Here is a 13,043-nt window from a genome sequence, read left to right as displayed (position 1 = left end):
CCCACATACCCACCACTTCAGAGGCCTCTCCAGACCTCAGCAAGAGTGCCAGATCCCAAGGGCACGGATTTCATCCAGCCGAAACTCGCAAAACACACCAAACCGGTCTCTGGGCCATAGCCCCTGTGTGAGCAGTGCAAGACGGGTGGAGCTGCCTCCACCAGCCCGGAGCTGACACGGGGCCAGCCCCACACGCAGGATAGGATATGTGTGCCAAGGGCCAAGAGGCACTGAAGAACGCCCTGCCCTGTACGTGCTGATGGAGGGATTGACATTCCTTGCTCCTCCCCTGGATATCTGCCCTGGAGACGCTGCTACCCTCACCGCCCAGCTTGGTTGCACCAGAATCTGTGGAACAGAGGGTTCCTCCACTGGGACTGCCATCTCCGATTCCCTGACAGAGGAAACGGCTGGGGAAGCTTGTCAGCCTGTTGCAACTGAACTTGGAAGAGGCCTTGCATCTCCACACTATTTTCAGCTAAGATATTGCACTTCTTCCTACCAGTGGCTGTGCTCCACAGAGATGTTTTGTACTCACTCACTTCTTCACTCGGTGTGTGCACCCGGCGGTCATCCCCCGTCCAGCACAAAAAAAGAAAAGGGTTCAGGCTCTCCTTCTTGCCTACACATGCCCCCAGTCCCAATTCCTTCCCTTTCTTATTCCAAATGAACCAACTCAAACAACCGACATTTCACCAGAAGTCGGTAACTTCTTTGAGAAGTGGTGCTGATCATAAATGAGAAATCCTAACCCCTGGAAAAGGAATTTCTGGTCTTACTACCGTGGATGCCCAGTGGGATGTATGATACCAAATCTCCATATCATGCTCTCCATTACAAGCCCATTACCAAAGCCATCAGGCAGCCCATTTTCCCCTGTCCTTTTCCCTCCCCCGCCGTGCCTTGAGATCACCTCAAGCCTTTCAAACGGTGTTATCTCCCTCTCCAAATCCTCAAACACAGGTAGTTTAATCTCTGACTTTAATGGGAATCATTAAATCAAAGGGAACACAGATTCTGCGAGCAGGCTGGTATCGCTTGCAGCGATATCGGTGTACCTTGGTATCAGAGCTGCCGACACACCTCAGAGAGGCAGGACTAGAAAACAAACCGGGGAAGTAGACTGGGGCAGGCAGCTCTGGTGAACAACCGTGGGGTGGGAGGTGCTGGAGTGTCACACCGCAGTCTCACGCGTGTGCTTCACGTGCTCCCGAGTGTATGCGTCTGCAGGCAGACGTCTCAGTGCTTGCTAAAGTGTGTCTCTGGTCAGAAACCTATGTGAGCTTACGCTCCCTCGGAGGGGCTTCGGGATCAAAACAGCCTGTTGTTCCCTAGAGTTCAGGGGTCTGAGTGGGAGCCAGAGGGGCTCGTCCTTTGCAGACAGGGTGGGGGGAACTTCGGAGAAGGTTTCCAGAGGCTGCAGGAGGAAAATGAGAGCAGGGGGAGAGAGGGGGGGGGGGGGAGAGAGAGAAATAAAGAGAGCACCATTATTATCACAGGAATAATTCTTATTTCCAAACTGTTCCAAGACACAAACCTTATGGACCGTTACCTGTCCTTCTCCCCTCCCCTCCTAAATTAGCATGCAAAACTACGCAATTATTCAACATGTGGTAATTCAGAAAACGGACTTACGCACCCATCCTGAGGCAGCAAAAACAACACCCTCCAAAGCACCTTCTGTAATATCAGTTAAAAGCCCACAGCTTCTTCGGTTTTGCTCTCAAAGCAGGTATAAACCAATTCCTACTAACTTAGATATCAAGCTACAGGCCATCAAGCATCCATCCATCTGCCTCACCCACCAGGTAGAAAGCCAGCCCCCAGATGTAACTGTACAAAACTAAGTAGCAGCAGCTCCACATCTTGCAAGCACTTGATAGCAACGAACCAGAGCAAATGCAATATGAAAAAGAGAAAAAGCAGGTGGCTTTTGGTTGTTTGAATTTTCATGCAAGAAATAAAGCGTAGTTTGCTATGGAGCATTGAGCTATACAGCAATACGCTGTTAAAGCAAGTTTTGAACAGAACCTTTGAACAGGCAGCCTGTAAGTTACTGACATATCTCTCCTCCTCAGAGAAAGAATGTGCTCATCAGCGAGATATCACAGTCTGTCTTGCTTGTAAGCAGACTAGAAACTCTTTCAAGGAACTAGGTGAAAAGACTAGTAGCCAATATATCTCCCAGGAATATTTTCTTCTGCGTGATCTTTGCAGCACTTTGGGCATTCAAGAATTGCCCTCTTGCACTGTGGCATTGCAAGGTGGCTGTTGTAGTGACAGAAAATGAAAAGGAACGTCATCCATAGAAGCACTTCAGCACGGGGAATTTAGAAGAGCTGGAAGGTGATTACCCAGGTTGGAAGCTGCTGAGAAAGGAGATGAGAGCACAGGCCTGGGGAAAGCCTCAGGGGAACTCTGATCTCTGGGACCGCAGCTATCCTTACTTCGAACAATGACACTGCAGGGAATATTCCTATTTACTAAGGATGTTTTCACCACTTCTAAGGCAAAAGTTAAGACATTGCTTTCCCTGGGCCACGGAAGACTGCTCAGATCATCCACTGAGCTGTGACAAATGCCTGGCCAGACAGGAAAACTGCAGTCCCTCCGTATCACTAATTTTTGTGGTTAGGCACTCAAGTCGCTGTGGAATACTCTCCGGGTGCGACAATTGCTGTTGTGCTGCTGGGACGTGATGTGATTAGGATACCCAGTGGTGAGCAGGGTAACAAGGAAGTGCTCGTTCCACTGTTATGGACACACTAAAGAGAGTTTGTGTTTCTTTGTCTAAGTACCTTAGAAATTAAAATACCACACTGGCTATTGTCTCCAGACTGACAGACAAGGAAGATCCTCCTCCTCTCCCACCCCAAATACTGGCCTCTGAAACATTTGGACTTTTATCGCAGGTCTCAACTGCAAGTATTAGCATATTTTGATACTGCCTCATTCACAAGATCTAGAAAGACAAAAGCTTCCAGCTTCCAACATGTTTTAGAAGAATTGTGTGAAAGAAAGAATAGCTTTGTGCTGTGTAGCACAAGCCTTCCCCAACACACACACATACACACACACCTCTTGTGTGTATGTTTACAGTATTGACTCATTACCAAAAATGTGTGGAAGCGATTCAAAAAAAGCTATGGTGTTCCTTGCCTCCTTTCTTTTTAACTTGCATTTGAAATTCTGATTTTACTGAGCTTGATCAACCAGGAGAATTCTGCCAATGACCTGAGAATGGATATCCTTCTGCTGAGAAGACAAAATACAAGCAAAGCATAGATAAAGAGATTTCACCACAATTACAACGCTAAATGCATTCATTTTTGATTGCATCTATTCAACAGACATGCCTGACAGTTAGGAGGATGGCTGTCTCATAAATGATTCAGTGTTCCTGCCTCTCCAAGTAAGGACTGAAAAAGCTGCAATTTCATATCTCCAGCAGTCTACCAGCAAAACCAGGGACTTCACATTTCTAGGACTTCTAAGCTAGAAAACAAATAAGGATTTTTTTTTCTTGTTCTCTCTCTGTCTCCTTTTTTAAAAAAAAAACTAGGCAAAGCTCTTGCTGACTTTTTATCTGATTCAAGCAAACCCAAATACTTGTTCTTTCCCTGGCCAGTTTCTTCATATCCCAGATTTTAAGTTTAGAGGCATGGAAGCAGTACAGGAACAGGCACATGACTCAACTCAAAGCAGAACTGTACAAAACAGGAAGATCTTCCAGTTCCACTGTTTTCAAAAACTAAGAATAGCAACTGGATGAAACAGCACAAAAAGCCTCTTCCACAGAGGCCTACTGCAGCTAGCAAATGCTGTCTGACCCAGACAGCCTTTTCATTTAGAGCACCTAGGAGGGACGGTCCCCTTGCCGTCACAGCAGTGAGGCTTGTGCACAAGCACTGCAGGGAGGGAAGATTCCTGCAGACTTCCCAGGGCTCATGCCAGGAGTTACTGTGTCCTGCTTCATGCTCCCTGCCAGCGAGTCCACAGCCCAAGCATTTGCAGCCCAGAAGTAGGGCGCAGGGAAGACCAGGGTGCGATGGTGCACCGTGTTCAAGGATGCCTGCTGGAAGATGGTCTCCCCCGCTGCAGCTCAGCCCTACAACTTCCTCCCTGCCACGTAGACCCAACGGGGACACACGCAGTGGTCGCTTCTAGGACCGAAATCCCGGTCCCAAGCTTGGTGTCTGGCAGCTGGATGCCAGAAAGCAGCTATTACAGGACAGCGGCAGCAATGCACATTTCGGGGTCTGCAGCTGGTGTGCAGCAGCTGGCATGCAGCGGCTCGCTAAAAGTAGCTCAGCATGGAATTTCTCTCTTGGCCACTTGGATCTGAATTTCAAGCACGAGCCACCCCCTGCCGTCTATTTCTGTTCGCCTACATTGCTTCTCTGCCTCAATATCTACCAGGCCCGGGAATTTTTCCCTTGCAGAGCAAAGAGTTGGCATTTTGGAAGAGGGCATCTCATTCCCACTCACGAGAAAGCAGAGTTTGGGGTGTGTTAAAACAATGTTTAGCCTGTCAGTCCACCCAGGGTCATTGGAGGCAAGAGCTATACCACACAGGGCAGTCTTTCCAATACCTTACTGATCCGGCTGAGCTGAAGCTCAGCAGCAAAAAGGCGGACAGAGCAAATGCTGGGATGAGCTGTGGTGGGCACAGGGAGGAAGGACTCTGAGCTTCCTCCCCATGCCCGGGTTCAGCATTTGCAAGGTGTACAGCAAGTCCCCACGATCAATCTGCTGTAAACCCTGGAGGTGTTTCTACCCCGTCAGCATCTCCTGGGTTGTCTGCTCTCTCCAAGCAGATGTCTTCCTCAGCTCAATACTGGCGTATCTCCAGACACAGCTCTACCTCATGGCGAGCCAGGTCGAGCCTTCTGGGGTCTCTGTGGGCACTCGGGTACCACCCACCAGCCTGGACACGTTTCAGTTTCTCTGCCTCCCCTGAGGGATAGAAAGAGGTCAGGGCAGGGAAGAGCTTCCTCCGGCTGGGTTACTGGCCCTTCCACCCCACGGTGCAGCTGATGCCTGGAGTCAAGCCTCTACCCTGCTGCTTTTCCTTAAGAAAATCGCACAGCTGGAGCCCATCTCCCGGGATTCCTTGGGGCAGCAGGCAAAAAAAAAGCTGCAGAGGAGCAAACCCATGGCAAACAAGGGCAAGATGCTGGGGGCCACCACTCTGCCCAGGCAGTTGCATCGCGGGAAGAACTTGCTTCCGCAAGCGGGTACTTACGCGGGGGTCCCACACAGGGTGAGGCGTGCCCATGCCAGGAGTGCCCTCACTTCATATATTCCCCTTCACTCACATAGTCCATAAAAGACCCCGGCAACTCAGCAAAATCTTCCAAGACAAGACTGGTGGAGTCCTCACCCAGCAGGTCACTGTCAGGCCGGGATGCCCGGGGGCGCGGAGCCGGCGGCGGCGGCGGTGGTGGCTGCGGAGGGGGCTCGGAGGCACCAGCCTGGCCAGAGGCAGGTGCTGGCTCCTCGCAGTCCTCTGGGTCCCCCTCAGAGGAGGCTGGCCCGAGGACATGGTAGAGGCTGGGCAAGCGGATATCAAAGCGAAGGCCGAACTTGGCAAAGAGCTTCTCGTTGAGAGAGTAGAGCTTCTCTGAGATGTCGTAACCCAGGTAGGAGGAGAAGAGCCGGGCAACGTAGCGGTCCTTCCTCAGGAGGAGATACAGCTTCTTCCTCGGCCAGGTGATGAAGCTGCAGTCAGTCTCGGCTGTCAGCGTGACCTGTGGGGCAGGGAGGGAGCAGAGTAAGCCCTACCACCTGGGTAGGGGTCACCCATCTTGGGGCTGCATGCTTCTCTCCAGTGAAGGACCCCAGCCCCTTTGATGCCTCTTCTCATTGGAGACAGTGGGGCTGGAGAGCCAGATCGCCCAAACCAAACGATCAGATAAATCCTTACCCGCCTCTGCTTCCTCTCCCCAAGGAGCCAGAGACCAGGTTTTCCTATGCAATTAGCAGCATGCCCTTGATTAATCTAGCCACATGACTAGCTACATTTCACCCTCTCACTTTCAGATGATGCTCCCTGTTGACACCTGAGCGATGTAGCTCAAAAGAGCGGGGTGGCACAGAAGGCCTTATCCCTCTACAGAAATGTTATGGAGGGAAGTGTTTCTGTGTGCCCAGCTGGCCCAAGTCACCAGCGGGTGGCCATGCAGCAGGCTGCCGCCCTGTCCTGCCGCTGGGTCGCACACCCCCTATTCCAAGAAGGCCCTGGGTATGGGCAGGGCCACCTGGAAGGCTTGCCTGGTCACCCTGTGCCAGAGGGACACCCTGTCTTGTCAGCTCTGCCGGGTGCTGTAGGGCTGAATGACCTTGAAGGATGCACTGCACAGCTCAGCGAGAGAGGAAATAAAATATTAAAAAAAAAACCAAAACATGTTTGTGTGTAGGTAGGGAACTCACTCAAGGTTTTATTGGGTTGATTTTGGAGAACATTGTGTTTTGCTTTGGGTTTTGCCATTGCAGAGACATTTTTCCCCCTACCTGTAAGACCAGACTATTAATAATAAAAAACATTATACAATACATGAGTGCGTATTATAATATATAAATTTAATAATGATAATAAAAGGTAAGAAACACAGGAAGGGTAAAACTGCCTTGGGACAAAGAAGAACATCCGAGTGTAATGGAGACACTGGCATGTGAACAAGTGCCAGAGCCAAAATAACCCGGGGGCTCCCTTTCACTCTATATCCAGGGGTCTCCTTGGCCAGCCACCATGGCAGAGGGCCACTGGGAAGCTGAACACAGCTTGGCTGCATGTTGTGTCCTTGGGTTTGATATTTAATGCCACTGCCATGCAAGCAGCTGCCTTATGAAAGAAATGTAGGAGATAAAACCTGAGAACTTTCCCAGGCCAAGGTAAGCGAGAGGAAGGGTCACAAGGAAACTGAAATGACCAGAATCTCATTTTCCTAACCAATTTCTGGCATGGCAATCAGAAGCCTCTGCTTCTCGTGAGGGATTAAGTAAGATGTAATAAGAAAACCTGCCTCCCAACCAGAGCAGCAGGCAGATTTCAGTCAGGAATCCCCCCGACACAAGTGCTCCGGCATCAGCAGAGCCTATAATTCAGCCTCCTGGGGGAAAGTGCCAGCCCTGAAACCCAACTCCTTCAGGCACTGGGAGCCAGCAGTCCTGTGAGAAGAAGACACCGCCAAAGCAAAAAGCTCAAGGAAACCGGCTCTCCTTGTAGACTGGGTTGTACTCCTGCCATTTTTCGGTGGGCTCAGGACTGAAACTGCTCGATCCAGAGAGCCATGGGGAAAACTTGGGCAAGAAAAACCTTCCGTGCCCTCCTCCAGCAAAGTCCCAGAGTCAAACATGCACTTTTTTAACCAAATGATTGTGATGCTAAGATTGAGATATGCCACAGGTTTTTATCAACTACTCAGGGAAGAGGGACTAGTGGGTTAAAGAGCTGCCAAAAGCAGCACATCACCATGGCTAAGCACAGCCATCAAGAATAATGTCCTGCCAGGAACATGGACTGGTCAAGTCTCACCTGCTGAATGCTGGTCTCACACAGGCTGCTACTTCTTCATGCTCCTCAGTAAGCGGAGGCGGGTTTTAGGCATTTCCAGCACATGGCTGCAGCCTTTCCCCACCTAGGACTCTGCCTCCCCATCCCGGTGCCAGGCGCAGCCGACCTCCCTGACCAGCCCTGTCTCGCAAGAGCAGGAGAGGGGCCAAGAGTGTGGTGCTGGCAGGGCTGGTGCAGCCTGGCACCAGCTTGCTCCCGAGCTGTCTCACGCACCACAGATAAAGACACTCAGGAGGTCTGGGAACACTCAGTTCCACAGAAATTAGCGCAGAAAACGATGCAGATGTCTTTGCAGGTTGCATGCCATCCAGACAGCCATTTTCCTGCCAGGAGCACTGGGCAGCCGTCATTCTCTCTGCTCGACTCTTAGGCAAATACAGTCCAGGAGCTAGCAGCAATCAGCTGCCGGACTGAAGCCCTGTGCAAAACATGAGATACCCCCATCCCGAGCACAGCCGTGCTATTCTTGCCCTCTCTACCCCATTATCTTTGCCCAACATCGCTATTTCTCCTCACGAGCTGTAGCCCTGTGCCACAGTCACACCGTCAGCCATCTCCTGCAACCGTTCCTCTTGCAAGACTGTAATCACTGGCGATGGCATAGCTTTCAGGAGCGACTGCCATGACCTTTTCACACAGGGGCCAAATTCAGACCCGAGGAAAGCAGATTCAGAGAGCTGCCCTGGTTTAACCAAGTCTGGCTGCCCTCATGAGAAAGCATCATCATTCCCTCATGATTGTCCTACATTCCCAAGGGATTAGCAAAATCCCTCCTCATATGCCCTAACTGACATATTCTAGATTGACATCCTGAAGGGATCAGCCTGTCCTGGGATGTGAGTTAAAGGCAGAGAGATGTGGGCTTAAGTAATCTCCTCCAGAAGGAAAGCCAAACAAATACTGTGGGGTGTTGACAGCAAGAGCAAAATCTTTTCAGTTGCTGCAAATAAGAATTGGTCTGGCCTCTCAGCAAGGGATTCTTCTGCTCAGAAAGAACCATATTCGGGTGTGAATCATCCTTTCTGCTTCTCCACCCCAAACACATCACCATCAGAAACTTCTGTGAGGAACAGGATATTTATGGATTTACTTCACTGCTGCATATTGCCATGGCTGCCATCCTGATGCTGGAACGATGCACCCTGCTAGCAGCGTGCAGGGCAAATGGATCAATACAGGTACTAGGGAACGCTGTAATGGAAGAGAGCCAGCAATCCAATACCTCGTCTCCCTGCTAAACTGGAAAGAGCACCATGCTCCACCATCCCTGCTCTCAGCTGATAGTAGGAGCATGCACTGAGGTCTTCAGAGGAAGGTAGAAAAAAAGATAACACAACTGATCGCACCATCCTGTGCGGGCTAAACCACAAGGAAGGGGAGGAAAGTATTCCCGGTTAGCTTTGAATGGCATAATGAGCCCACTCCGTCCCCTTCTCAGACATGCAACGAAGCAGCAGGGAGCGAAGTTGGGCTGCTGCGGGGCCGTGCGGGGTTACCTGGAAAGTTCCTTCCTCAGAAGGTCGCAGCGACTCCCATTCTGGAGAGTCCAGGAACTGGTAAGGAAAGACGTAGTGAAGGAATTGTCCATCCTGGCTCACTCGGATCCTGCAGAGAGGACAGGTGAAGCGCACAGGCTTAGGCTACAAAATAGATGTCACACGAACCTGATCAGCTCACACAACGTGCAGGCAGCTGGTCCCACCAGGGAGGAAAGGACTTCTCCTCATCTCACGCGTGTCTCATACCCTCTCCGGGACAGCTGCTGATGCTCCAGTCTATGGGGCTGTCCCTCCTTTCTCTGTGGGAAACGATACTTACTGCCACTTCCCCACATTCCATCTGTTTTCTGTTCCTGCTACAAAGCCAGCCCTCACAGGTGCAATGCTTGGTCCTAAACCAGAACTTCTCAGCCCGCAAGACTGCTGCTGCTTTTCAGGTACTTCTAAGCCAGCCTGTGGCTCTTTGTACTTGCATCTTCTTCCTGTCCCCAGGATTGCATGAGGGCATTCCTTGCCCCGATGCTGGGAAGCTGTTACACCCAGAACCCCCTAAAATCACATTGGCCATCACTCCTGACACATCGCGCTGCGAGCTCGTGGTTTGCTGCACATTACCATTCAGTCTCTCTTGACCTCCCAAGTATCCCTTTCCCCTACTTTTGCTACAATTGCCTACCAATGTCAAGGTTGAGCTTGCACCCAGCTCTGCTGTGGGAGCAGAGAAGGAGAGCTGCACAGGCCTGGGGCAATGGCAGGGCACTCTGGAGCTCTGCCATTCGTAGCTCTGCACCTCCAGATTTGGGGCCTCTTGCCTCCCTGTCACCACGTTCCCCCGTTGTACAATGCACGAAGGCAATTCTTGCTTTCAAGAGTTACACTGTTGGCTTCCAGTCAGCTGGGAGTGCTGCCTGGAAGGGTCAGGGATAGCAAGGCAGGTTTCCTGATCCAGGCACATTCTGCATTTCCAAGCCCCCCTTGTCTTGCTGTTGTTCAGTTTAAGAGAGGGCACCATAATAGTAGCAGTGCTCTGCTGGGTCAGCAAGGACCTCACAAGGCAATAAAGTGGGTACCGGGAAATGCAAATCCAATCCCATCTCCATCCTATACCAGCCAAGACTGCAAAAAAGAGCAGAACAACTACCCCACCAGCGCTGGCTTACTGTCCATTGCAGCACTTCATTGCCCACAGAGCAGCATCAGATTACCCAGTGCAGGGCAAGACAGCACAGACTCTTCCCCGCTAACATTATTTGCAGATACGGTAAACTTCAGAGCAAGCTGCTCAGCACAGATGTTTGGTAAGGGGAAAGACACCTAATGGAAACACACGTACCCAATTTCGTCCCAGTGCTTTGCCATTCAGCACTGGTCAGTGGTCCCAGGATGCTCTTAACACATTTTAGAAAAGGGACAAACACCAAAAAAAGGAAGGACAGCCCTTCTTCTTTACAGCCCCCTCAACAGAGAGGATGGACCACTGCAGTAAAACATGAGCCCCAGGTGATGCTGGGTTTGTCTTCCCAAAGGAAAATCCTTGTGAGACACACCTCCTACGGCTCTGCACTGCTCCCGTTTACAGATCCCCTTCCTTTCCCACTCTCAGTTGACATTAGTGCCAAGTGCCTGGCAGCAGCTGGGAAGCCAATATCATTACCATTCGTACGCATCTGGCTTTTGCAAATCATTAAAAGATATGCTTATAAAGGCATGCCACAGGATCTCAAGTGAACAAATACCAGTCCTTCATCAGCACAGTTGACTCAAATCCCCAGTGTGACTATCTAGAGGTCCCTGAGGACCTCCTTGGTGGTCCAGAGGAAGGAACATCATGAAGGCATGATAGCACAGGGAAAGAAAGAGACCTGATGAGGTGGGATCCACTACAGGAGAGCACTCTCTCTTTTGATGAAATGACGCTCAAAGCGAAACATTTCGGAGCCCTGAGGGTTGAGGTGTTGGGAACAGGGGTGGAACCTCTCCCTGAACACTGCTGGCCAGGGGGACCAGGTGAACTGAGGACTCAGCGTACTCAGTGCACGGCCATTTGCATCACAGAGCTGTGTCTGCTACCCCCAGAGACCACAGGTCCAGACCCACTGCCTTCCTGCCTTGAGAAACACTCTCTCACAGCCAGTCTGCTCCCATCAGAAATAAGATCACTTTAAAATGACAGAGAAAGGGCTAAGGATTCCCCAACAGTATCACAGGCAAGGCCGAGCTGGCCGCTTCACTGCACAAAGCTTGATTCTGCAAACTGTTCCCTGAAATATTCTAATTTAGAAAATCAAAAGAAAACAAAAACAACACCCAAAAGCCAATCACCCCCTCCCCAACAAACAGATGCGTATCTCAAAGCCCTTTCAGAGGAAGGAAACAATCCTCAACCCAGTTTCTACAGAGGGTGAAAATACAACAATAAGCCACAGCGCTTTGCTATCAGACTTTGTTCAGAAACAAGAGAGCCTTTACCTGCCAGACAGCAGCAACGAGAGGCGGTCGATGGGCGTCTTGCCCTCCACCGCGTAATTCTGGTCTCTGACTAGTGACTGGACTTGCTCTTCACAGCACTTCACAATTTCTTTGTAGACTTCCAGGGGCACCTGCAAGGGCAGGTACATGGTCTTGTAGAGGAGGTCAAACTCTTCTGGGATGGTGTCTCTGCGGAGCCGGTAAGCCAGGTGAGCCAGCTGAAGCAAGCAGGCGAGGACAAGCAGCATGTTCCAGATGAAGATATCCAGCCCACAGGCACTCAGCCAGCCCCACAGAGCATAGCAGAAGTAGCCTGGGGCCAGGAACGCAAAGATATAGAGGGACCCAAAGATGCCACTTCCCCCCATGTAACCCAGGAGGACGATGCAGCTGGCCAGCTGGTAGGCTGCTCCCTCCACAATCTCCTTCCAGGCATCGCACACCGGTGGCTGGAGAACAGCCTGGTCCCAAGAGAGGCTGCTTGCGCTCCTTCTTCCCCACTCCCCACCCTCCCCGGCCATCCTGCGCTCAAAATGAATTGTCATACACAACGGGTGCTGCAGAGGTCTGAAATCAGAGCTGCTGGGTAGCTGTTCCTCCTCCTCCTCCTCCTCTTGAGCGCCAGCCGGTCCCACAGCAGCGCACTTCAGAGCGACATGTTACAGTGCCGCCGAACGTTTTTGCACCCAAAAAATCTCCAAAGGGCTCGTTTCTCCTCTTTGTGGCTCACAAACCGGCAACTGGTCCCCTCCTTAGCCACACCAGTGAGAAAAGGAGCTGGCAAATATGAGGCCAAAAGAGCTCAGTCAAAGAACAAGTAGAGGCCATTAGCTGAAAAACTCGCAGACAGGACGGAGATCTCGTTGCACTGCCTCTCTCGCCTGCCCTCCGGCAAATGGAAATAGCGACCGTGAGAGAGCAGCGGAGGGAGCTGGTGTTGAGTGTGGAATGTGTATCACTTGGCAGCGGAAAGAAGAGAGACCCCAAATGGATAACCATGTTTGGAATTGAAATCCAAGGAGCAAAAGCAGCGAGGAGAACAGAGAGCAAGCATGCACCCGCTACTTAACATAACTCAGGCGCCCAGATAAGCCCGGCACAGTGCGAGGAGGGGAAAGGAGAGGGGAAAACAACCAGCTTATCGCAGCGAGCTCCCGCCCCACGTGGGGCTCCACACCGCTCTGCACTCCCGCAAGAGAGTGACTTTCACCCAACAAAAAAAGGAAAAAGGTCACCCCTTCTCCCACTGTGGCTCGTAGCAGCGGCAGGGACTTAGCAAAAGAAGAGAGGCTGGTTCTCGAGAAATGCTTTCCGGGCACTGCAGCACAGGAGCTTGCTCCAGGGAGCTCCATCTCCTGGGGCGTTTTAGACCAAGGGGCACAAGGGAAAGCTCTGCGCTGGCAGCCAGTTGTGATTGCAAGGGATAAAGCTAGAGTAAATGAGCTGTTGGGACCCAGCTTCATCTACCACGAAGAGGAGACTACCCTGCCTAAAACTTT

At 51.2% G+C, this 13,043-nt stretch overlaps 1 protein-coding gene across 3 annotated transcripts; it reads right to left on the bottom strand.

The window, feature by feature from the left end:
- Positions 1-965: 965 nt before the first annotated feature.
- POPDC2 (popeye domain cAMP effector 2) lies at positions 966-12,443 on the bottom strand. 3 transcript variants are annotated; one of them, XM_075166563.1, is made up of 4 exons: positions 11,545-12,443; positions 9,073-9,181; positions 5,384-5,750; positions 966-1,417 (listed from the first exon to the last, which is right to left on the bottom strand). In XM_075166563.1, exons 1-4 carry the CDS (start codon positions 12,087-12,089, stop codon positions 1,332-1,334), a joined length of 1,107 nt encoding a protein of 368 aa, XP_075022664.1. In that variant the 5' UTR covers positions 12,090-12,443; the 3' UTR covers positions 966-1,331. The 3 variants fall into 3 exon arrangements, with proteins under 3 accessions (XP_075022664.1, XP_075022644.1, XP_075022654.1); XM_075166543.1 differs by having other exon boundaries at positions 5,246-5,750; positions 11,545-12,167; XM_075166553.1 differs by lacking the exon at positions 966-1,417 and having other exon boundaries at positions 5,218-5,750; positions 11,545-12,167.
- Between the last annotated feature and the right edge of the window lie 600 nt (positions 12,444-13,043).

The sequence above is a fragment of the Calonectris borealis genome, chromosome 1 (genome assembly GCF_964195595.1).
Source record: "Calonectris borealis chromosome 1, bCalBor7.hap1.2, whole genome shotgun sequence".
NCBI lineage: Eukaryota > Metazoa > Chordata > Aves > Procellariiformes > Procellariidae > Calonectris > Calonectris borealis.
Note: the sequence above shows the minus strand (reverse complement) of the source record. Positions and strands in the feature narration are given on the sequence as shown.